General features: G+C 46.8%; 1 protein-coding gene across 7 annotated transcripts; it reads right to left on the reverse strand.

Moving 5' to 3' along the window:
* Positions 1-2,501: 2,501 nt before the first annotated feature.
* On the reverse strand, positions 2,502-25,528 carry LOC110511140 (A-kinase anchor protein 8-like). 7 transcript variants are annotated; one of them, XM_036940048.1, is made up of 13 exons: positions 25,371-25,528; positions 24,607-24,645; positions 23,912-24,122; positions 18,867-19,431; positions 17,960-18,086; positions 17,836-17,867; positions 17,722-17,752; positions 14,820-14,937; positions 11,113-11,254; positions 10,650-10,755; positions 9,172-9,302; positions 3,664-3,759; positions 2,502-3,535 (listed from the first exon to the last, which is right to left on the reverse strand). In XM_036940048.1, exons 1-13 carry the CDS (start codon positions 25,393-25,395, stop codon positions 3,050-3,052), a joined length of 2,109 nt encoding a protein of 702 aa, XP_036795943.1. In that variant the 5' UTR covers positions 25,396-25,528; the 3' UTR covers positions 2,502-3,049. The 7 variants fall into 7 exon arrangements, with proteins under 7 accessions (XP_036795943.1, XP_036795941.1, XP_036795940.1 ...); XM_036940046.1 differs by having other exon boundaries at positions 14,781-14,937; positions 23,912-24,116; positions 25,371-25,527; XM_036940045.1 differs by having other exon boundaries at positions 14,781-14,937; positions 17,960-18,080; positions 25,371-25,527.
* Positions 25,529-25,742: the final 214 nt, after the last annotated feature.

A 25,742-nucleotide genomic window follows, 5' to 3' on the forward strand; every position in this document is an offset into this window, starting at 1 on the left:
AAGCGGTCACTCAAATATCTTGTCAATATAATAGACAATCTTTGGTAGTATCAATTCTCTGAGTTCAGGTCTTTCAGATCAAAATTATAGGGACAGGCGGTGTCTGATCCTACACTGAACAAAAATAGAAACGCAACATGTAAATTGTTGGTCCTATGTTTCCTGAGCTAAAATAAAAGATCCCAGAAATGTTCCATAAGCACAAAAAGCTTAAATTTCTCAAGTTTTATGCACAAATTTGTTTACATCCCTGTTAGTGAGCATTTCTCCTTTGCCAAGATAATCCATCCCCCAGACAGGTGTGGCATATCAAGAAGCTGATTAAACAGCATGATCATTACACCGGTGCACCTTGTGCTGGGGACAATAAAAGACCACTCTAAAATGTGCAGTTTTGTGACAACACCACACATTTCAGTTGAAGGCATTCAGTTGTACAATTGACTTAAGTATCTCCCTGTTTTAATGTCAAAGTTGTAAAAAAGAGAACCCCGTGGTGGAAGTGGGGTTATGGTGTGGACTGGCCTAAGCTATGGACAACGAACACAATTGCATTTTATCGTTGGAAATTTGAATGCAGAGATACCGTGACGAGATCCTGTGGTCCATTGTCGTGGCATTCCTCCGCTGCCGTCACCTCATATTTCAGTATAATGCAAGGCTCGTGTCGCAAGGCTCTGTTCACAGTTCCCGGAAGCTGAAAATGTTCAAGTTCTTCCGTGGCCTGCATACTCACCAGACATGTCACCCATTGAGCATGTTTGGGATGCTATGGATCGACGTGTGCAACAGCGTGTTCCAGTTCCCGCCAATATCCAGCCACTTCGCACAACCATTGTAAAGGAGTGGGACAACACTCCTCAGGCCACAATCAACAGCCTGATCACCTCTATGTGAAGGAGATGTGTTGCGCTGCATTAGGCAAATGGAGGTCACACCAGATACGGACTGGTTTTCTGATCTACGCCCCCTACTTTTCTTTTAAAGGTACCTGTGACCAACAGATGCATATCTGTATTCCCAGTCATGTGAAATTCATTCGGCCCTAGTCTATGGATTTATTTCCATTCACTGATTTCCTCATATGAACTGTACCTCAGTAAAATCTTTGAAATTGTTGCATGTATATTTTTGTTCAGTGTATTACACTTGATGCGTACAGCCCACTTGATGCGTACAGCCCACTTGATGCATACAGCCCACTTGTTCCTTCCTTTTAGTTGATTCATGGTCGTCACAGTCAACAAGATTGTATTATGCAGAATGCTGTTCCACATTAAGACAAGACCTTAAAGTAGCAGAAATAATAAAGCCTGCTCCTGTTTCAGTAAAAAAGCCAAGGGATGGGACTGCAGAAATATAACCACTCAAATTCACAGAGCAATGGATGCAAGGACTGACCATCCATGATATCAAAATTATAGTTTTAAACATTGGAGTAAAATAAGCTTATATTTTGGATTCTGATAAGGTATGACAACTGAACTAAAAGCTCATGGAGGCGTTTAGAAGAGATGTTCATGAATTAATGGGTACATGTTCTTCATGAATTAATGGGTACACGTTCATTTAGGAGTGATGTTCTTCATGAATTAATGGGTACACGTTCATTTAGGAGTGATGTTCTTCATGAATTAATGGGTATACGTTCATTTAGGAGTGATGTTCTTCATGAATTAATGGGTACATGTTCATTTAGAAGTGATGTTCTTCATGAATTAATGGGTACACGTTCATTTAGAAGTGATGTTCATGAATTAATGGGTACATGTTCATTTAGAAGTGATGTTCATGGATTAATGGGTACACAGTCATTTAGAAGTGATGTTCATGAATTAATGGGTACACAGTCATTTAGAAGTCCAAAAACGTATGTAGTAACTGCCAAAAGCCCTTTTAAACAAAATACTACTTTGGGGGATACCTAGTCAGTTAAACAACAATGTATTCAACAAATATGTCTTCCGCATTTAACCCAATCCATCTGAATCAGAGAGGTGTGTGGGGGCTGCCTTAAAATCGACGTCTTCAGCACCCGGGGAACAGTGGGTTAACGGTCTTGCTCAGGGGCAGAAAGACAGATTTTTACCTCGTCAGCTCGGGGATTGGATCCAGCAACCTTCCGGGTTACTGGCCCAACGCTCTAACCACTGCCTGCCGCCATCCTGCTGCACCCAATGTGAATGATTGGATTTACAGTGTCGTGTTAAGGTTGTCCTGAGCCTTTTAACCATGTGTGTAAAGAAATAATTTTTTATTCTAATCACATAATATTTTAAACAAAAAAAGCCCAGACTAATTTGATACAGAATTATTCAGGAGATACGAATTGTAATTTAAACACTATTAGAATAATAGATCAGAACATCAGCCAGTCTGTTTGTGCGATCATGCCGACTATAATTCTTTGTCGTGTGTCTTGACAAACAGCAATGGAATTGTCAAAAGCACAAAGATCTGAGAAGAAATCAGCTCAAACAAAGAAACCAAACCAACAGATAAACATTTTAAACATTTATTCTCATCTGTCCAAAAAACAACATGGATGACAACAGCAACCGTCTGTAAAACTAAATCCTGCCCCGTCTTTCCATCTAAACACACCAACAAATACATTTCAAATACGTTTTTGCACGTTTGGGAGGAGTCAATAAGAGACGAACCAATCAGCTCAGACTTCCTAGGAATCTAGCTATGACGGACAGGGGGTGCGTCCAGTAGTAATACCAGGTAGGGGGTGTGTCATATCAATAACACTAAGTTCACGGTCCTCTACCCACTGAAGCATTGTCAAAATATCCCAACACAGACCGACAGATTCAAAAGGCACAACAAAAAAAGTCTACTTACACAGAAGAGAAACTATATATGAAAACAGATGTATCAGAAGTTTATTAGTGAGTATCGGTTCTGAATGGAGGGGGGGGGTAAGTATAAATGAATCTGATTGGCTGTTTGTGGAAGGGGTAGAGTGGGATTGGCTGGACAGGGGAGAGAGGGCTGTATTAATTGGTCCAGAGGGAGGTCAAAGGGTCATTGAGAGTAAAGGTCACTCTATGACGACCACGTCAGCATCCTCGTCTTTCTTCTCTACCGCCACACTCTCATCCTCTCCTCCCACTCCTTCATCCTCCTCTTCCTCTCCCAGCTCTCCTTCCACTCCCTCATCCTCCTCTCCAAACTCATCTCCTACTTCAAACCCTTCCTCCTCTTCCTCTCCTACCTGCTCCAGCTCTCCCTCAGCCTCCCCCTCACCCTGCGTCTCCTCCTCACCCTGCGTGTCCCCCTCTCCTCCCGCTGGCTTCTCTACTTGCGCCTCTTCCTCCCCTCCATCTGCTACCGCCACTCCCCCCTCCTCCATCTTCTCCTCCTCTACCCCATCAGCCCCGGTGGCCTCCTGCGATGTCTCTGGCCCCGCCTCTTCCTTGGTGGTCTCCGCCAGGCTCTCATTGGTCAGCTCAGCCTCTGACACCTCCATAATCATTGAGTCCTCTGGGTCCTGGTCGTCCTGGTTACCGAGGAAGGGGTTCTCACCCTGCAGAGAGGAGAGAGGAAGGGCAGGGTCAGAGAGAGATTGTGAGTGAGTGAATGAGTGTGTGAGGCACAGAGAGTCAGTGTTTCTAAGGTGGGGGGGGGTTGTGTGGGAGATAGGCGTTTGTGTACCTTGAGGTAACTCTCCAGCTTCTTTCCGATGATTTTGTGGTTGAGGATGCTGCGAGCCACTGACAGACTGGCCCTCTTAGACTGCTCCATCATACCCTGGGGTCACGCAGGAAGCAAAGGTCACACAGGAGTCAGTGGGGGAAAGGTCAGAGAGGGCAGAGCAAAAAAAATATATAAAAAAAGTACTGGTTCCTCCAAATCTTCTGTATCCAACCAAGCAGGGTTTATATTGTATAGTGCTCCCTGTCAATCTCAACCAAGCAGGGTTTATATTGTGTAGTGCTCCCTGCCAATCTCAACCAAGCAGGGTTTATATTGTATAGTGCTCCCTGTCAATCTCAACCAAGCAGGGTTTATATTGTGTAGTGCTCCCTGCCAATCTCAACCAAGCAGGGTTTATATTGTGTAGTGCTCCCTGCCAATCTCAACCAAGCAGGGTTTATATTGTGTAGTGCTCCCTGCCAATCTCAACCAAGCAGGGTTTATATTGTGTAGTGCTCCCTGCCAATCTCAACCAAGCAGGGTTTATATTGTATAGTGCTCCCTGTCAATCTCAACCAAGCAGGGTTTATATTGTGTAGTGCTCCCTGCCAATCTCAACCAAGCAGGGTTTATATTGTGTAGTGACCTGGTCTCATCCTGCCCTACAGTCAATATACACTGAGCTGTGTACTGACCTGGTATCAGTCACTATACACTGAGCTGTGTAGTGACCTGGTATCAGTCACTATACACTGAGCTGTGTAGTGACCTGGTCTCATCCTGCCCCACAGTCAATATACACTGAGCTGTGTACTGACCTGGTATCAGTCACTATACACTGACCTGGTCTCATCCTGCCCTACAGTCAATATACACTGAGCTGTGTACTGACCTGGTATCAGTCACTATACACTGAGCTGTGTAGTGACCTGGTATCAGTCACTATACACTGAGCTGTGTAGTGACCTGGCCTCATCCTGCCCCACAGTCAACATACACTGAGCTGTGTAGTGACCTGGTATCATCCTGCCCTACAGTCACTATACACTGAGCTGTGTACTGACCTGGTATCAGTCAATATACACTGAGCTGTGTAGTGACCTGGTATCAGTCACTATACACTGAGCTGTGTACTGACCTGGTATCAGTCACTATACACTGAGCTGTGTACTGACCTGGTATCAGTCAATATACACTGAGCTGTGTAGTGACCTGGTATCAGTCACTATACACTGAGCTGTGTAGTGACCTGGTATCAGTCACTATACACTGAGCCGTGTACTGACCTGGTATCAGTCAATATACACTGAGCTGTGTAGTGACCTGGTATCAGTCAATATACACTGAGCTGTGTAGTGACCTGGTATCAGTCAATATACACTGAGCTGTGTAGTGACCTGGTATCAGTCACTATACACTGAGCTGTGTACTGACCTGGTATCAGTCACTATACACTGAGCTGTGTACTGACCTGGTATCAGTCAACATACACTGAGCTGTGTACTGACCTGGTATCAGTCACTATACACTGAGCTGTGTAGTGACCTGGTATCAGTCACTATACACTGAGCTGTGTACTGACCTGGTATCAGTCACTATACACTGAGCTGTGTAGTGACCTGGTATCAGTCACTATACACTGAGCTGTGTACTGACCTGGTATCAGTCACTATACACTGAGCTGTGTAGTGACCTGGTATCAGTCACTATACACTGAGCTGTGTAGTGACCTGGTATCAGTCACTATACACTGAGCTGGGTACTGACCTGGTATCAGTCACTATACACTGAGCTGTGTACTGACCTGGTATCAGTCACTATACACTGAGCTGTGTACTGACCTGGTATCAGTCACTATACACTGAGCTGTGTACTGACCTGGTATCAGTCACTATACACTGAGCTGTGTAGTGACCTGGTATCAGTCACTATACACTGAGCTGGGTACTGACCTAGTATCAGTCACTATACACTGAGCTGTGTACTGACCTGGTATCAGTCACTATACACTGAGCTGTGTACTGAGCTGTGTACTGACCTGGTATCAGTCACTATACACTGAGCTGTGTAGTGACCTGGTATCAGTCACTATACACTGAGCTGTGTAGTGACCTGGTATCAGTCACTATACACTGAGCTGTGTAGTGACCTGGTATCAGTCACTATACACTGAGCTGTGTAGTGACCTGGTATCAGTCACTATACACTGAGCTGTGTAGTGACCTGGTATCAGTCACTATACACTGAGCTGTGTAGTGACCTGGTATCAGTCACTATACACTGAGCTGTGTAGTGACCTGGTATCAGTCACTATACACTGAGCTGTGTAGTGACCTGGTATCAGTCACTATACACTGAGCTGTGTAGTGACCTGGTATCAGTCACTATACACTGAGCTGTGTAGTGACCTGGTATCAGTCACTATACACTGAGCTGTGTAGTGACCTGGTATCAGTCACTATACACTGAGCTGTGTAGTGACCTGGTATCAGTCACTATACACTGAGCTGTGTAGTGACCTGGTATCAGTCACTATACACTGAGCTGTGTAGTGACCTGGTATCAGTCACTATACACTGAGCTGTGTAGTGACCTGGTATCATCCTGCCCTACAGTCAATATACACTGAGCTGTGTACTGACCTGGTATCAGTCACTATACACTGAGCTGTGTAGTGACCTGGCCTCATCCTGCCCCACAGTCAACATACACTGAGCTGTGTACTGACCTGGTATCAGTCAATATACACTGAGCTGTGTAGTGACCTGGTATCAGTCAATATACACTGAGCTGTGTACTGACCTGGTATCAGTCAATATACACTGAGCTGTGTACTGACCTGGTATCAGTCACTATACACTGAGCTGGGTACTGACCTGGTATCAGTCACTATACACTGAGCTGTGTAGTGACCTGGTATCAGTCACTATACACTGAGCTGTGTAGTGACCTGGTCTCATCCTGCCCCACAGTCAATATACACTGAGCTGTGTACTGACCTGGTATCAGTCACTATACACTGACCTGGTCTCATCCTGCCCTACAGTCAATATACACTGAGCTGTGTACTGACCTGGTATCAGTCACTATACACTGAGCTGTGTAGTGACCTGGTATCAGTCACTATACACTGAGCTGTGTAGTGACCTGGCCTCATCCTGCCCCACAGTCAACATACACTGAGCTGTGTAGTGACCTGGTATCATCCTGCCCTACAGTCACTATACACTGAGCTGTGTACTGACCTGGTATCAGTCAATATACACTGAGCTGTGTAGTGACCTGGTATCAGTCACTATACACTGAGCTGTGTACTGACCTGGTATCAGTCACTATACACTGAGCTGTGTACTGACCTGGTATCAGTCAATATACACTGAGCTGTGTAGTGACCTGGTATCAGTCACTATACACTGAGCTGTGTAGTGACCTGGTATCAGTCACTATACACTGAGCCGTGTACTGACCTGGTATCAGTCAATATACACTGAGCTGTGTAGTGACCTGGTATCAGTCAATATACACTGAGCTGTGTAGTGACCTGGTATCAGTCAATATACACTGAGCTGTGTAGTGACCTGGTATCAGTCACTATACACTGAGCTGTGTACTGACCTGGTATCAGTCACTATACACTGAGCTGTGTACTGACCTGGTATCAGTCAACATACACTGAGCTGTGTACTGACCTGGTATCAGTCACTATACACTGAGCTGTGTAGTGACCTGGTATCAGTCACTATACACTGAGCTGTGTACTGACCTGGTATCAGTCACTATACACTGAGCTGTGTAGTGACCTGGTATCAGTCACTATACACTGAGCTGTGTACTGACCTGGTATCAGTCACTATACACTGAGCTGTGTAGTGACCTGGTATCAGTCACTATACACTGAGCTGTGTAGTGACCTGGTATCAGTCACTATACACTGAGCTGGGTACTGACCTGGTATCAGTCACTATACACTGAGCTGTGTACTGACCTGGTATCAGTCACTATACACTGAGCTGTGTACTGACCTGGTATCAGTCACTATACACTGAGCTGTGTACTGACCTGGTATCAGTCACTATACACTGAGCTGTGTAGTGACCTGGTATCAGTCACTATACACTGAGCTGGGTACTGACCTAGTATCAGTCACTATACACTGAGCTGTGTACTGACCTGGTATCAGTCACTATACACTGAGCTGTGTACTGAGCTGTGTACTGACCTGGTATCAGTCACTATACACTGAGCTGTGTAGTGACCTGGTATCAGTCACTATACACTGAGCTGTGTAGTGACCTGGTATCAGTCACTATACACTGAGCTGTGTAGTGACCTGGTATCAGTCACTATACACTGAGCTGTGTAGTGACCTGGTATCAGTCACTATACACTGAGCTGTGTAGTGACCTGGTATCAGTCACTATACACTGAGCTGTGTAGTGACCTGGTATCAGTCACTATACACTGAGCTGTGTAGTGACCTGGTATCAGTCACTATACACTGAGCTGTGTAGTGACCTGGTATCAGTCACTATACACTGAGCTGTGTAGTGACCTGGTATCAGTCACTATACACTGAGCTGTGTAGTGACCTGGTATCAGTCACTATACACTGAGCTGTGTAGTGACCTGGTATCAGTCACTATACACTGAGCTGTGTAGTGACCTGGTATCAGTCACTATACACTGAGCTGTGTAGTGACCTGGTATCAGTCACTATACACTGAGCTGTGTAGTGACCTGGTATCAGTCACTATACACTGAGCTGTGTAGTGACCTGGTATCATCCTGCCCTACAGTCAATATACACTGAGCTGTGTACTGACCTGGTATCAGTCACTATACACTGAGCTGTGTAGTGACCTGGCCTCATCCTGCCCCACAGTCAACATACACTGAGCTGTGTACTGACCTGGTATCAGTCAATATACACTGAGCTGTGTAGTGACCTGGTATCAGTCAATATACACTGAGCTGTGTAGTGACCTGGTATCAGTCAATATACACTGAGCTGTGTACTGACCTGGTATCAGTCAATATACACTGAGCTGTGTACTGACCTGGTATCAGTCACTATACACTGAGCTGTGTAGTGACCTGGTATCAGTCACTATACACTGAGCTGGGTACTGACCTGGTATCAGTCACTATACACTGAGCTGTGTACTGACCTGGTATCAGTCACTATACACTGAGCTGGGTACTGACCTGGTATCAGTCACTATACACTGAGCTGTGTACTGACCTGGTATCAGTCACTATACACTGAGCTGTGTACTGACCTGGTATCAGTCACTATACACTGAGCTGTGTACTGACCTGGTATCAGTCACTATACACTGAGCTGTGTACTGACCTGGTATCAGTCACTATACACTGAGCTGTGTACTGACCTGGTATCAGTCACTATACACTGAGCTGTGTACTGACCTGGTATCAGTCACTATACACTGAGCTGTGTACTGACCTGGTATCAGTCACTATACACTGACCTGGTATCAGTCACTATACACTGAGCTGTGTACTGACCTTGCGGTTGAAGTTGTGGTCGGGGGACTTGAGGTGTTTCTGTATGACGTAGAACTGCATGGGGATGAATAGGTCACAGGCTGCACAGTGGGCTGCCTCCACCTTCTTCATGAAGTGCTCCATACCCAACTCTGTTACGGAGGAGGGAGAAACAGGGAAACAGTTGGACCAGCAGAGAAGAGAAACACAGGAGAAAACCTTTACAAATCCACCCTGTTCCACAGAAGAGTAGTGCGTACGCAACACACACACAGTGCGTACACAACACACACAGTGCGTTCACAACACACACAGTGCGTTCACAACACACACAGTGCGTTCACAACACACACAGTGCGTTCACAACACACACAGTGCGTTCACAACACACACAGTGCGTTCACAACACACACAGTGCGTTCACAACACACACAGTGCGTTCACAACACACACAGTGCGTTCACAACACACACAGTGCGTTCACAACACACACAGCGCGTTCACAACACACACAGCGCGTTCACAACACACACAGCGCGTTCACAACACACACAGCGCGTTCACAACACACACAGCGCGTTCACAACACACACAGTGCGTTCACAACACACACAGTACGTTCACAACACACAGGCTTCCCCCTAAAGTACATTTTAATTGCCAAAAATGATATATCCTAATTCGCCTACAAATTAGCTTTTTATTGATCCGTTTGTCAGCAGAGTAGGCGATCATGTAAATGTCCTATTAATAAAGGTTCTGCTAATGTCTCCAGTCTCTCTGCTAATGTCTCCAGTCTCTCTGCTAATGTCTCCAGTCTCTCTGCTAATGTCTCCAGTCTCTCTGCTAATGTGTCCAGTCTCTCTGCTAATGTCTCTAAAGTTTGGTAGAATTGCATGAAATGTGTTTACGAAAAAAAAGGCCAACATTTTCCTGTGCAAAGAAAGGAGAAAACAAATGTAATATATCGCCTGTGTCTACTCTAAGGCCTACTATTAGGCAAAATTATGTCTATCCAATCACCACACGAGGAATAGTAAGCTCTATAAACACTAGTCTGCAAATCAGATAACTTGGTTGGATTCTGGCTACTTTGAAGTGAGGTAAGACACACCCCAATATGTAGTAAAACACATTCCACAGAATGAAGTACATGTTTTCAAAAGATTCATACGGCCTCCAGCTCAGTACAAAGTAGGTTGTTGTTGCGCAATATCTGGTATTTTTAAACGGACATGTTTTACTCCAGCAGCAACAAACAGCTGTCTGATCTTAAAATCAGCAGCAACAAACAGCTGTCTGATCTTAAAATCAGCAGCAACAAACAGCTGTCTGATCTTAAAATCAGCAGCAACAAACAGCTGTCTGATCTTAAATCACCAGTTTATTCACTGGTATTTTCATTGGTGGGAAAGTTAAAATGCATTATGTCACAATAGCCTGCTATTAGCGACAAACGGAAACCCTGGTAGACACCACAAACACACGGCTGTCCTTACGCCTGGTGAGGTCCTGTTCCTTGTAGACTTGACAGATGGCAGCACAGTGGTTCTCCATCTGACTGGTCCTCTGCTCCGTCTTCTTATACTTGTTGTTCAGGTACTCCTGGTGTGGACACACACAGTAAGAGGGGGGGCCGCTCAAAACACACGGGAATCTTACAGAAGATTGAGTGAATGTCCCCATCTGCATGAGTCTGCCAGTGTGTGTCCCCATCTGCATGGGTCTGCCTGTGTGTGTCCCCATCTGCATGTGTCTGCCTGCCTGTGTGTGTGTGTGTATGCCTGTGTGTTCGCCTTTGATTGTGTGTGTGTGTGTGTGTGTGTCTGCCTGTGTCCGCCTTTGATTGTGTGTGTGTGTACCTGTAAGAAGTCTGTGGTGGGTTTGGACAGCTGACTGTGAGTGTGTCTACCTGTAAGAAGTCTGTGGTGGGTTTGGACAGCTGACTGTGAGTGTGTCTACCTGTAAGAAGTCTGTGGTGGGTTTGGACAGCTGACTGGACAGGAACTTGAAGTGATCTTTGTGGAACTTGCTCTCCAGGTGGGCCGCCATGTCCTCGTGGTAGAACGAACGGAACTTACACACCGAGCACGCAAACGTCACCCTGTCGACCACACAGAACAACCGTCAGACCACAAGCCTGCCGGCCCAATCAGAGGCAGCTATGTTGGACGGTGTGGTGAGTGAAACTACGGCTAAGTGGTTAGTGTTGAGTAACGCATTATCCCCCCCCATCCATTCACAGAGACAGAGGAAAGACTACAGGAGGTCATTCTGCCCTCAGAGAATATTTAGGAAAAGAAGGAATGAGAAGAGACAGAGAGAGGTGGGAGAGAGCGGGAGGTGGGAGAGAGCGGGAGGTGGGAGAGAGCGGGAGGGAGGTGGGAGAGAGCGTGAGGGAGGTGGGAGAGAGCGTGAGGGAGGTGGGAGAGAGCGGGAGGGAGGTGGGCGAGAGCGGGAGGGAGGTGGGCGAGAGCGGGAGGGAGGTGGGCGAGAGCGGGAGGGAGGTGGGCGAGAGCGTGAGGGAGGTGGGCGAGAGCGTGAGGGAGGTGGGCGAGAGCGGGAGGGAGGTGGGAGAGAGCGGGAGGGAGGTGGGAGAGAGCGGGAGGGAGGTGGGAGAGAGCGGGAGGGAGGTGGGAGAGAGATGGGAGAGAGCGGGAGGGAGGTGGGAGAGAGCGGGAGGGAGGTGGGAGAGAGCGGGAGGGAGGTGGGAGAGAGCGGGAGGGGAGAGAAGACAGGTCATTCTGCCCTCTCTGAGAACATAGAGCCCTCAGAGTTTTCACCACTTGACTTGTTCCACACTGTTTCAGCCTGAATTTAAAACAGATGACATTTATTATTGTCACTGGCCTGCTGCACACAATGCCCCATAAATGTCATAGTGGAATGATGTCTCATGAAATTTTTTACAAATGTATTTAAAATGAAAGCTGAACTATCTTGGGTCAATAAGTATTCAAGCCCTTTGTTATGGCAAGCCTAAATAAGTTCAGGAGTAAACATGTGCTTAACAAGTCACATAATAAGTTGCATGGACTCAGTGTGGAATAATACTGTTGCACAGTAAATGATTTTGATTGACGACCTCGTCTCTGTACCCCACATGTACAGTTATCTGTAAGGTCACTCAATCGCACAGTAAATTTAAACCACAAAGACCAGGGAGGTTTTCCAATGCCTTAACCAGTTAGAGCTCTAGGGGCGCTATTTCATTTTTGGATAAAAAACGTTCCCGTTTTAAGCGCGATATTTTGTCACGAAAAGATGCTCGACTATGCATATTCTTGACAGTTTTGGAAAGAAAACACTCTGAAGTTTCAGAATCTGCAAAGATTTTGTCTGTAAGTGCCCCAGAACTCATTCTACAGGCGAAACCAAGATGATGCATCACCCAGGAATTAGCAGAATTTCTGAAGCTCTGTTTTCCATTCTCTCCTTATATGGCTGTGATTGCGCAACGAATGAGCCTACACTTTCTGTCGTTCGCCCAAGGTCTTAGCAGCATTGTGACGTATTTGTAGGCATATCATTGGAAGATTGGCCATAAGAGACTACATTTTCCAGAGGTCCGCCCGGTGTCCTTTGTCTAAATTTGTGCGTAATCTTCAGGTGCGGGCATTTTCTCCTGGGATTCAGGAGAGAAAGCATGTGTCCAAGAACGATGTATCAATGAAGAGATATGTGAAAACCACCTTGAGGATTGATTCTAAACAACGTTTGCCATGTTTTCAGTCGATATTATGGAGTTAATTTGGAAAAAAGTTTGCGTTTTGAGGACTGAATTTATGGATTTTTTTTGGTAGCCAAATGTGATGTATAAAACGGAGCTATTTCTAATACACAAGGAATCTTTTTGGAAAAACTGAGCATCTGCTATCTAACTGAGAGTATCCTCATTGAAAACATCAGAAGTTCTTCAAAGGTAAATGATTTTATTTGAAGGCTTTTATGTTTTTGTTAATGTTGCGTGCTGGATGCTAACGCTAATGCTAACGCTAAATGCTAACGCGAAATGCTAACTCTAGCTAGCTACTTTTACACAAATTATTGTTTTCCTATGGTTGAGAAGCATATTTTGAAAATCTGAGATGACAGTGTTGTTTACAAAAGGCTAAGCTTGAGAGATGGCATATTTATTTCATTTCATTTGCGATTTTCATAAATAGTTAACGTTGTGTTATGCTAATGAGCTTGCTGATAGATTTACACAATCCTGGATACAGGGGTTTTTTCATAGCTAAACGTGACGCAGAAAACGGAGCGATTTGTCCTAAACAAATAATCTTTCAGGAAAAACTGAACATTTGCTATCTGAGAGTCTCCTCATTGAAAACATCTGAAGTTCTTCAAAGGTAAATGATTTTTTTGAATGCTTTTCTGTTTTTTTGTGTAAATGTTGCCAGCTGAATGCTAATGCTAAATGCTACGTTAGCCATCAATACTGTTACACAAATGCTTGTTTTGCAATGGTTGAGAAGCATATTTTGAAAATCTGAGATGACAGTGTTGTTAACAAAAGGCTAAGCTTGAGAGCTAGCATATTTATTTCATTTCATTTGCGATTTTCATGAATAGTTAACGTTGCGTTATGGTAATGAGCTTGAGTCTGTATTCACGAACCCGGATCCGGGATGGGGAGATCAGAAAGGTTAAAGGGCACCGATTGGTCGAAGAAAAAAAAGAAGCATATGCTGAATATCCCGTTGAACAGGGTGAAGTTATTAATTACACTTTGGAAGGTGTATCAATACATCCAGTCACTACTAAGATACAGGCATCCTTCCTAACATTTCTGGAGAGGAAGGAAACCACTCAGGGATTTCACCATGAGGCCAATGGTGACTTTTACAGTCACAGAACTTAAGAGGAAACTGAGCATGGATCAACAAACGTTACTCCATAATATTAACCCAACTGAAATATATTAAAATATTCCAAAAATATGCATCCTGTTTGCAACAAGGCACTAAAGTAATAAAAATTGTGGCAAAGCATTTCACTTTTTTGTCCTGAATACAATGTTGTTTGGGACATATCCAACACATTATGGAGTACCACCCTCCATATTTTCAAGCACAGTGGTGGCTGCATCATGTTATGGGTATGCTTGTATTAAGGACTGGGGAATTTTTCTGGATAAAAAGAAACAGAATGGAGATAAGCACAGGCAAAATCCTCGAGGGAAACCTGGTTTCCATATCTACACTGGAGGGCCATATCTACACAGGAGTTGCTTACCAAGAAGACTGTTTTGACATAAATCTGCTTTAAAATCTATGGCAAGACCTGAAAATGGTTGTCTAGCAATGATCAACAAGCAAGTTGACAAAAGGTTATTCTAACATGTAATGGGACAAAAAAAAACAAAAAAAATCCATTTTAATCCCACTTTGTAACAGAATGTGGAAAAAGTCATGGGGTATGAATCTTCTCTGAAGGCACCTTAGTGACATCACATTCTGTTATAATGATCAGTGGTTTATTGGTGTATTTAGGAAAAGAAGACTATATATAATAACTCTGACCTCTGAGAAAGAGAAGAGAGAGAGGAGAAGATATGTAAAGGACAGACAGAAAAGGAAGAAAATTAGACGAAGAGAAATTAAGAGATGTATTTTGTAATAACTGACCTCTGGGTTTGACTTTTGGGTGTTAGTGTGACCCCTGACCTTTCCAGGAAGCCGCCCCTCTTCCTCCTGTTTTTGGGGACCTTGTCCTGGGGAGGAGTCTGTTTCCCTGTCTGGAGCTTCTTCTTCATCTGAGAGATCTCCTCCTGCATCGACACCACTGGGGAGAGAGGAGAGGTTACAGTTGGAGAGGAAGACAAATGGAGAGATGAGGCGAAGATAGGAGGGGAGACGGGGAAAGAGAGGGGGAAACTGGGGAGGAGGGGAGACGGAGGAGGGGAAAGAGAGGAGGGGGAGATGGGGGGGAAGACGGGGGAAGGGGAAGGGGAGGAGGGGAAGGAGACGGGGAAGGAGAGGAGGGGGAGACGGGGAAGGAGAGGAGGGAGAGACGGGGAAGGAGAGGAGGGAGAGACGGGGAAGGAGAGGAGGGAGAGACGGGGAAGGAGAGGAGGGAGAGACGGGGAAGGAGAGGAGGGAGAGACGGGGAAGGAGAGGAGGGAGAGACGGGGAAGGAGAGGAGGGAGAGACGGGGAAGGAGAGGAGGGAGAGACGGGGAAGGAGAGACGGGGGAGGAGAGACGGGGGAGACGGGGAAGGAGAGACGGGGAAGGAGAGGAGGGAGAGACGGGGAAGGAGAGGAGGGGGAGACGGGGAAGGAGAGGAGGGGGAGACGGGGAAAGAGAGGAGGGGGAGACGGGGAAAGAGAGGAGGGGGAGACGGGGAAAGAGAGGAGGGGGAGACGGGGAAAGAGAGGAGGGGAGACGGGGAAAGAGAGGAGGGGGAGACGGGGAAAGAGAGGAGGGGGAGACGGGGAAAGAGAGGAGGGGGAGACGGGGAAAGAGGAGGGGGAGACGGGGAAAGAGAGGAGGGGAGACGGGGAAAGAGAGGAGGGGAGACGGGGAAAGAGAGGAGGGGAGACGGGGAAAGAGAGGAGGGGAGACGGGGAAAGAGAGGAGGGGAGACGGGGAAAGAGAGGAGGGGAGACGGGGAAAGAGAGGAGGGGAGACGGGGAAAGAGAGGAGGGGAGACGGGGAAAGAGAGGAGGGGAGACGGGGAAAGAGAGGAGGGGAGACGGGGAAAGAGAGGAGGGGAGACGGGGAAAGAGAGGAGGGGAGACGGGGAAAGAGAGGAGGGGAGACGGGGAAAGAGAGGAGGGGAGACGGGGAAAGAGAGGAGGGGAGACGGGGAAAGAGAGGAGGGGAGACGGGGAAAGAGAGGAGGGGAGACGGGGAAAGAGAGGAGGGGAGACGGGGAAAGAGAGGAGGGGAGACGGGGAAAGAGAGGAGGGGAGACGGGGAAAGAGAGGAGGGGAGACGGGGAAAGAGAGGAGGGGAGACGGGGAAAGAGAGGAGGGGGAGACGGGGAAAGAGAGGAGGGGGAGACGGGGAAAGAGAGGAGGGGGAGACGGGGAAAGAGAGGAGGGGGAGACGGGGAAAGAGAGGAGGGGGAGACGGGGAAAGAGAGGAGGGGGAGACGGGGAAAGAGAGGAGGGGGAGACGGGGAAAGAGAGGAGGGGAGACGGGGAAAGAGAGGAGGGGAGACGGGGAAAGAGAGGAGGGGAGACGGGGAAAGAGAGGAGGGGAAATAGCGAGGGAAAGGGAGAGAAGGTTTCCATGTTGGAGGGGAAGGGAAAGAGGGAGGAGGTGACAGGGAAGCGGGCAAGGGAGGGAAGCAAGGAGAGGGGCGGTCTATTGAAAATGACATCTAGAGTTGTGAAACGTCACCCAGCTTGAATAAAAGAAGAGCGGAGCAGGAAAGAGAGACTGTCGGTAGGTTTGCATTGACCCAGGTTCATTTGACAAAAGCAATAAGGCAAAAAAAAATCTAAATACAGAAACGGCAGCTACAGGAGAAATGTTCTCCGCTCAACAATCTCTCTGTAGTCCAACTTTCTTTACAGCGGGAAACTTTTCCACAAGTACAATTTTTAAGGGGCATGTGATGTCATCACGTAACAAACTATAAGCTAGACTCCACATTTAATTCTAAACACTTGTTGAATCAAGCTTACTTAAATTTTTCAATTTCTATTATTTTCACTGCATCAAGGATAGCGTACACAGATGTTTCCGCTTTTGCAGCCTTCAGTGTGTAGGTTAAAAAATGTTTTTATTCAAAACAGCATTTGTAGAGAACAACCAATGAGCAACAAGTGCTTCTAATCAGGGTTGCCACTCATCTGCCAATCAGGGACGAGGCATCTCTGGTCTTCCTGTTTCACCATCCAATTATTCCAGATCTACAGGAGTGCAAGTTTCACCATGGCGACACTTTGGCACATGAGAATTATTAGAATATGGCTCATTAGTAAATTATTACATTCTGTCCATGCTGGCTTTCAAAATGCTACCTGAGACATGAAACAGATAGGTGGGAGGGCAGACTAAATAGATCATGGAAACACCTCCAAGACACTAGATGGGAATGTGTTGTTTGTTTCTATGACAACACAGTTCAATGGAAACGCACCGTAGCAGGCTATTGTCCCATCTCATTACAATGTTTTCTAAATGTCCACTAATTATCATTACTTTAAATCACTGGGCAAGTTTATGGAGACAATTTATAGTCGTTTTGTGAGGAGAACAGGGGCCAGATGAAGAGAGGAGGAAGAGGAGGAGAACAGGGGCCAGTTGATGAAGAGAGGAGGAAGAGGAGGAGAACAGGGGCCAGTTGATGAAGAGAGGAGGAAGAGGAGGAGAACAGGGGCCAGTTGATGAAGAGAGGAGGAAGAGGAGGAGAACAGGGGCCAGTTGATGAAGAGAGGAGGAAGAGGAGGAGAACAGGGGCCAGTTGATGAAGAGAGGAGAACAGGGGCCAGTTGATGAAGAGAGGAGGAGAACAGGGGCCAGTTGATGAAGAGAGGAGGAAGAGGAGGAGAACAGGGGCCAGTTGATGAGAGGATAGGAGGTGGTCTAATAACAGAGGAGATGAATCCATCTTACCTTTCTCTCCATCAGCTGGGGCTTTGGTTGCCTGGAGAGGAGAGAAACGAAATGAGTACTGACAGACACACACGGTCACACAGATGTGTTAGTTAAGTCACAGCAGCTCCTCACCTCATTTTCTTCACCGTTGTTCTCTGCTGGTTCTGTCAGAGAGAGAGACAGAAAGACAGTCAGGTCAGACAGTGCATAGGGGTAGTTACTGTGTGTGGACATTGTCGTCTGTTCTGTGTGGTACCTTCAGCGGTCTCTCCACCTGCGCTCTCTGTCTTGTTCATCTTGGACTCTGGTTCATCTGCTGCGGTCAGAGTCTGTTTTCTCTTCTTCTGACCGTCACGCTGACCACCACCAGGCTGCTGCTGCTGCTGCTGGGGGACATCATCATCACATTGATGACGTGGCCAGTGACACTGCGTCTTCAAAGTCAAATATCTCCAAAACGTGATTGCTGACATGCAAAACATTTTGGGACCATCAGTAGACTAATGAAAACTTTTTTTCCATCTTTAACTTGGATCCCTTAACCATTACTATAATAGACTTTTCTCAAAAGGAACTTTCCAATAGATTCTCAAAAGGAACTTTCCAATAGATTCTCAAAAGGAACTTTCCAATAGATTCTCAAAAGGAACTTTTCAATAGATTCTCAAAAGGAACTTTCCAATAGATCCTCAAAAGGAACTTTTAGTGGACTCCCTGACATATCTCCACTATTACCATAAGGCCTCCATCAGGGGCAGAACCAGGCAAAATAAAAACAGAAAATAAAACCCAGAGAACGGACATTATAATGGAGTTTGGTCCAGATCTCTGCTGGTGTGGTGTTGGTAGGGGCCACTATTTCTTGGAGCAGGGCAGTTTCCTTTCAATGGGAAAGGGACAGTTCGGTTCAATCAAAGAGGCATGTGTGGCTATATTGAATAGGGACTGGGGGCGATAGTATGATGACCAAACTATGAGTTTGGGGGGGTAGTTGTCATGTCAATTATATCCACGCCTCCCCAGGCCCTTAGCACTGTAGGCAGGGTAGGGGAGCGTTTAGGGGGTACGGGGGTTGATGAACAGGGGTGGGGGGGTTGGTAGGTAGGTCATCATGCCCTGCTGTGGGGCTGGCAGACTGGCGGGCAGTACGGTAGGGTACTTACTCGGTTGAGGGGCCTCTTGCGCCCGCGCTGGTGGCCTCCCTGGGGGCCCCCTCCAAAGTGGCGCCCTGGGAAGTCCTGGTGCCCAGGGACCCGGCCCTGTTGAGCGGACTGGTGGAAGGCCCCGGTCTGGGGGGGCATGCGGTGACCCAGGAGGGATGGGAGCTTGCCCCTACCCCCAGGGGAGTGACCGCCACCTCCCCGGCCTCCTCCTCTCCCACCCATCCTACCACCACCTCCACCCATGGGAGTGGGGTCGGATCTGCGGCCTCCAAACCCTCCGCGGCCTCCCCCCCTCCTCGGGGAGCGCTGGCCTGCTCCGGCCCAGCTTCCTCCTCCTTGGCCACTGGAGAAGGAGTCTCTCATGTTCTGACGCTGCATCTTAGCAGCTCCGTAGGAGGAGGAGCTGTCAAAGCCTGAGCCTAGACCACCACCTCCTCCGAAGCCTGAAGCTCTTTGGGTCATGTCCCCTCGGCCATCGCCGTAACCATAGCTACCGGATCTGTAGAGATCCCGGGAGGGGAGGGAGGAGGGACCCCGCGAGTCGAAGGACTCGTATTGGTCAAACCTGCGAAAAGGGGGAGGGAGGGAGTGGTAGAACGAGCAGAGAGTGAGGGAGGGAATCTCTCTTCCCCTCCTTTTACTCCTCTCTCTCTATGACATGTTTCCCCCCAAGATGATGAGCCACATTAGTGATGTCATAATGAGGCAGAATGTTTCTGCCAATCCCAACGCTGCTGAGTCTTGATGTAGGCATTCATGGCAGGAAGGCTTTTCTCTGTCAACATTTGGTTTACACACATTTGAGCATTCCCCATTTCTCATCCACCCCACCCTTCTCTCTGAGGTCAAAGGGGGGGTTGGTTGGTACCCCAGTAGTGGGGGAGGGGGGGTTTACTCCCTAGTCAAGATGAGGTCTCACTGTGTGGGGACAGAGCTGGAGCTGTACAGAATATCAGGGTTGGTTCATGGGTCACAGACAGACAGACAGACAAGAGCAGCCTTATAGAAACAGGACTGTTCCATGTGGCAAATTGCATGTGGGGGTGATTAGACTGTACCACAATACAGAGGGGGCGGGGGGGGCACATTTAGTTGGTGTTCGTTGTGCATTTACAGGGTGGGGCCTCAGCCAGAATGACCGTGGTTGTTGTCACCGGCATTCGTTCTCTCCCTCCTCCCCCCTCGAGCAACCTCCCGCTCAGACACAGAGAGTCAGGATGAGGTGGACATGTTGGTGTATTTGTCTGAGTCAGATAGATCAGACAGGGGAGTGCATTTGGGGGATCTGTGGGTGCTGCACTTCTACCTCCATGACACAGGGGGAATACTATAACGACCTGCTGCTGACTTCCGTGTGTCTGGGAACTATGCCTGTGGTGGTGAGGGATCTACCTGGGTATATGAATGGGAATCCATAAGCATGACAGTATAATGAAGACAAACCAACTACACCCAGGACAGCATACGGGGTGGAAGGAGCCAGGGTGAGGCTCATATCTCTAGTTCTGGGTGGGAGGAGCCAGGTAGAGGCTCATATCTCTAGTTCTGGGTGGGAGGAGCCAGGTAGAGGCTCATATCTCTAGTTCTGGGTGGGAGGAGCCAGGGTGAGGCTCATATCGCTAGTGCTGGGTGGGAGGAGCCAGGTAGAGGCTCATATCTCTAGTTCTGGGTGGGAGGAGCCAGGTAGAGGCTCATATCTCTAGTGCTGGGTGGGAGGAGCCAGGTAGAGGCTCATCTGGATAGTTACTATCGTTCTTCAACAACAGTTAAAAACCCTTAACTACAGCTAGCTACTTTCTGGTTTAGACTAAACCTACTTGTGTTACCCAAACTAACGGACTGGAATCGGAGAAACAGACTACTTATCCTTAACATGTCATGTTTCAGCAAAATGAAGCAATACGTATCCTTGAGGTCTGAAAATCCCCTTTAAATCAAAACATTTCCCCAACCGAAATACATTGGATATTTACCCTGTAACCCTTACCGTTACATCCTAGCCGTGTCCAGGGGGAGGGGCTAGCTAAGGAGGGCGGGGACAGGAAATATGTGGGTGGTATGTAGTGATTACAGGGAGAGGCTGTGGCAGCAGCATTGTGAGGTGATTAAAGCAGGGAGAGAGAGGCTGTGGAGCAGCATTGTGAGGTGATTAAAGCAGGGAGAGAGAGGCTGTGGCAGCAGCATTGTGAGGTGATTAAAGCAGGGAGAGAGAGGCTGTGGCAGCAGCATTGTGAGGTGATTAAAGCAGGAAGAGAGAGGCTGTGGCAGCAGCATTGTGAGGTGATTAAAGCAGGGAGAGAGGGGCTGTGGCAGCAGCATTGTGAGGTGATTAAAGCAGGGAGAGAGAGGCTGTGGCAGCAGCATTGTGAGGTGATTAAAGCAGGAAGAGAGAGGCTGTGGCAGCAGCATTGTGAGGTGATTAAAGCAGGGAGAGAGGCTGTGGAGCAGCATTGTGAGGTGATTAAAGCAGAGAGAGAGAGGCTGTGGCAGCAGCATTGTGAGGTGATTAAAGCAGGGAGAGAGAGGCTGTGGAGCAGCAATGTGAGGTGATTAAAGCAGGAAGAGAGAGGCTGTGGCAGCAGCATTGTGAGGTGATTAAAAGCAGGGAGAGAGAGGCTGTGGAGCAGCAATGTGAGGTGATTAAAGCAGGGAGAGAGGCTGTGGAGCAGCAATGTGAGGTGATTAAAGCAGGGAGAGAGGCTGTGGAGCAGCATTGTGAGGTGATTAAAGCAGGGAGAGAGGCTGTGGAGCAGCATTGTGAGGTGATTAAAGCAGGGAGAGAGAGGCTGTGGCAGCAGCATTGTGAGGTGATTAAAGCAGGAAGAGAGAGGCTGTGGCAGCAGCATTGTGAGGTGATTAAAGCAGGGAGAGAGGCTGTGGAGCAGCAATGTGAGGTGATTAAAGCAGGGAGAGAGGCTGTGGAGCAGCAATGTGAGGTGATTAAAGCAGGGAGAGAGGCTGTGGAGCAGCAATGTGAGGTGATTAAAGGAGGGAGAGAGAGGCTGTGGAGCAGCATTGTGAGGTGATTAAAGCAGGGAGAGAGAGGCTGTGGAGCAGCAATGTGAGGTGATTAAAGCAGGGAGAGAGGCTGTGGAGCAGCAATGTGAGGTGATTAAAGCAGGGAGAGAGGCTGTGGAGCAGCATTGTGAGGTGATTAAAGGAGGGAGAGAGAGGCTGTGGAGCAGCATTGTGAGGTGATTAAAGCAGGAAGAGAGAGGCTGTGGAGCAGCATTGTGAGGTGATTAACTTCTCTGGGATAGGTGGCAGTATTCTCACGTCTCGATGAAAAGCGTGTCCAAAGTAAACTGCCTGCTTCTCAGGCCCAGAAGCTAAGATATGCATATTATTAGTAGATTTGGATAGAAAACACTCAGAAACTTCAAAAACTGTTTGAATCATGTCTGTGAGTACAACATAACTTATTTGGCAGGTGAAACCCAGAGGACAAACCATCCAGATGTTTTTTTTTTAGGTCACTCTCTTTTCAATGGATTTTCATTGGTAATCCAGATATCTAAAGGGACTTTCTTGCAGTTCCTACCGCTTCCACTGGATGTCAACAGTCTTTAGAAATTGGTTGAGGTTTTTCCTTTGAGAAATGAAGAAGCAGCACCGTTCAGAACGAGGCGAGAGAGAGGTGTACTCTTTGTTAGAGGCTCCACTTTGTTTTCCTCCGGTATTGAACACAGTTAATCCCGTCTTAAATTTTTACCTAAAGTTGTTTTAGGAAAGTAGTTTGAAATGTTTGGACAAAGCTTACAGATAACGTATGAGAAATTTTGTAGTCATGTTGCGCGAGTTGGAACCAGTGTTTTTCTGGATCAAACGCGTCAAATAAATTGACATTTTGGAGATATATCGACGGAATTAATCGAACAAAAGGACCATTTGTGATGTTTATGGGACATATTGGAGTGCCAACAGAAAAAGCTTGTCAAAGGTAAGGCATGAATTATACATTTATTTCTGCGTTGTGTGTCACGCCTGGAGGGTTGAAATATGACAGTCTGTGTATGTTTGCTGGGGTGCTGTCCTCAGATAATAGCATAGTTTGCGTTCCCCGTAAAGCCTTTTTGAAATCTGACACGCTGGCTGAATTCACAAGTGTAGCTTTAATTTGGTGTATTGCATGTGTGATTTCGTGAAAGTTACATTTTTATAGTAATTTATTTGAATTTGGCGCTCTGCATTTTCACTGGATGTTGGCCAGGTGGGACGCTGGCATCCCACATATCCCAGAGAGGTTACAGCAGGAAGAGAGAGGGTGTGGCAGCAGCATTGTGAGGTGAATCAAGCAGGAAGAGCGAGGGTGTGGAAGCATTGTGAGGTGATTGAGAGTGATTGAGGTGTGAAGAGAAAGGGGGATTGATATGGAAAACAGCTAGCTGCAGATGTGTGGAAAACACAGGAAAGGTGCAGGTCAGATGATAGAGTATATGTATAGTGTTGGAAAGGCAGACTACACAACTGTGTGAAGGTGCATGATTGATCTTGAGGGCAAAGACGTGTGTGTGTGGCGAGTTGAAACCAGGGGAGAGTTAAGGTGTTAGCTTGCTTCAGTTCGGCTGGTGCTAGCTATAATAGTGGGCTAGGCGAACTGAACGAGTGTGGTCGCATACTCCCTTAAAAGACCTTCGCTTGAAAAAATGAGAAACGCGACAATAGTCTGTCCATTTTGAGGCGCCATAGCCAGTATACACTCCCTCAATAGTCAAGAGTTAATCTAATAACTCATGGAATATCAAATGTTTACGTTTTTTTTTACACATAACTAAGATGTCTTGTGCAGTATTTCTCAATGAAAGAATTTGCTTGAAAACCAATCATCATCTCTCGTTGAATGACAAAGACTTTCCTGAAGAATCAACACTGTTTGACAGAACAACCCAGGGGGATATGTACCGAAGACCACAAAAATGTTACAATGTCGTCATGATATATGCACGAGCTGTTCCGGACACTTTGGGCTGAGAAGCATGCGGACACCTTTACCAGCCAGGGGAAAAAAAGTGTGTGCATGTCAGCTAGAGATCTGTGTGTGTTACCTGTCGCTGCGCCCCCCACCCTTCATGCCTCCCTCCAGCTGGGTCAGCATGTCAAGGCGTTGGTTGATCTTAGCGATGACAGCGTCTGCACTGGTCCCCGTCGACAACAGAGAGCTCCCAGAGAGACCCCTCTTGTGCCCCCCTCCGTAGCCCCCCATCCCTGACATGGAGTCCTTGTAGCCCCCTCCATACGGGTCATAGTTGTCTGAGCCTCGGGGGAGAGCAGAGATGATTTTAAGGTGAGGATCACACAGTTTACAGGCAGGGGTATAGAGGTGTAGCTAGCTAGCTACCTGAATCAAAATTAGCCAAATCATAGGCTACCTCGTTTAAATTCCAATAATTTTAATATGGGCGCCTTTGGCTAAGTGCATTTTGTAAATATGATAAGTCAAAACAATCAATTATGTTTAAAGCACAGGAGGTTGCTGAGGGGAGGACGGCACACAATGTCCAGGAACAGAGCGAAAGGAATGGCATCACACCTGGAAACGATGTTTGATACGTTTCACTAATTCCACTCTAGCCATTACCGTGAGCCTGTCCTCCCCAAGCAAGGTGACAGCTAACATTCTGTGGTGTAAAGTGTTACTGTTTATTCAACTAAAACCGCTGGCACATATTCTTGGGCAATTCAGATATGTAATGTTCTAGACTGGTGTTAACAGGTTCTGTACGTTCTCTCTCTCTCTTACCTCGGCTCCCCGACCCTCCTCCCCAGCTCGAGTATCCTCCTAACAGATTAAAGAGAGGTTTCAAATTAAAGGGTTATCCACAAGCACTCCAAAACGGGTTGTATAACGCAATGTGGCATATCAGAATAACGTACACACGCGTAGCATAGCTAGCTAATGAATTCACACGGGTGAACCTTTGACAACAAATAAACTAGTTAGCCCGCTAACTTACCTGTAAGCTAACATCTAGCTAGCTAGCCAACTAACTTCGCTAGCTAACGTTAGTTAACTAGTCGGCAACCTTGCAATTTTACAAACCGTTTGGTAAACAAAAAAACATTAGCTATACCGCTAACGGTGGCAATCATAACTTGTTAGTACGTTAACGTTAGTTACATTCACTTGAAGGGCTGTGGGGAACGTATTCTCTGGAGGGGGAATGTGGAAAAACGGCATAATGGCGGCCATTTTCTTAACGCTATTGTGAGTTCAAGTCGTGGCAGACGGACTCCATTTTAATGAGATTACACACCAAGACTGTGGCGTTCTCTTTCGATATAAACCACAGCTAGCTACGTATTACATGCATTACCGGTTCTGTAAAATGACCATGTATAACGTACAAAATAACGTTACTATTTTAGCTTGCTAGCAATCTTGAATGGCTAGCTAACGTTAGCTTGTAAGTAATAAGCTAGCTAGCTGACATTAGTAATATAACATCTTGAACATGAATAACCTAGTGAAAATATAAACCCATTTTAATATTTTTTGATACATACCTGAACTGTAGCCACGGCCTTCCATAATTTGATGATATGTTATTGTTGTTGACGGATTTTTAAAAATATATATAAAGCTAGCTACTGTAGCCGTTAGCAAAACCAGGAGCAACGGACACAGCAGTGGGCGAATATGTTTAGCTAGGGTCACCAAACGACACCTCCTCGTTTCTCCCATTGGGTCATCCGAAAGCAGGACGCCACTCCCCATACGACTATTGGCTGATCAGAAAACTCTACACTGTAATTGGTTATCCAGTCTGTCAGTTAACAAAAGCGAGTGACGGTACAACGATTTTTCTAATCAGTTACTGGGAATAATCATCATTTTTCTTTAACATATTTTATAGATTTCCCTAATGAAAAAATATT

The sequence above is a fragment of the Oncorhynchus mykiss genome, chromosome 13, assembly GCF_013265735.2.
Source record: "Oncorhynchus mykiss isolate Arlee chromosome 13, USDA_OmykA_1.1, whole genome shotgun sequence".
Lineage (NCBI taxonomy): Eukaryota > Metazoa > Chordata > Actinopteri > Salmoniformes > Salmonidae > Oncorhynchus > Oncorhynchus mykiss.

What these genes read in the sequence shown, in the direction of transcription:
- LOC110511140 (XM_036940042.1), bottom strand. Translation starts at nt 25,395, where the DNA reads ATGGAAGGCCGTGGCTACAGTTCAG. An exon ending in AGGAGGGTCGGGGAGCCGAG is followed by an intron (nt 24,123 to 24,606) that starts GTAAGAGAGAGA and finishes CTCTCCCCCGAG; the next exon opens with GCTCAGACAACTATGACCCG. An exon ending in ACCACAACTTCAACCGCAAG is followed by an intron (nt 3,760 to 9,171) that starts GTCAGTACACAG and finishes GCGTGACCCCAG; the next exon opens with GGTATGATGGAGCAGTCTAA.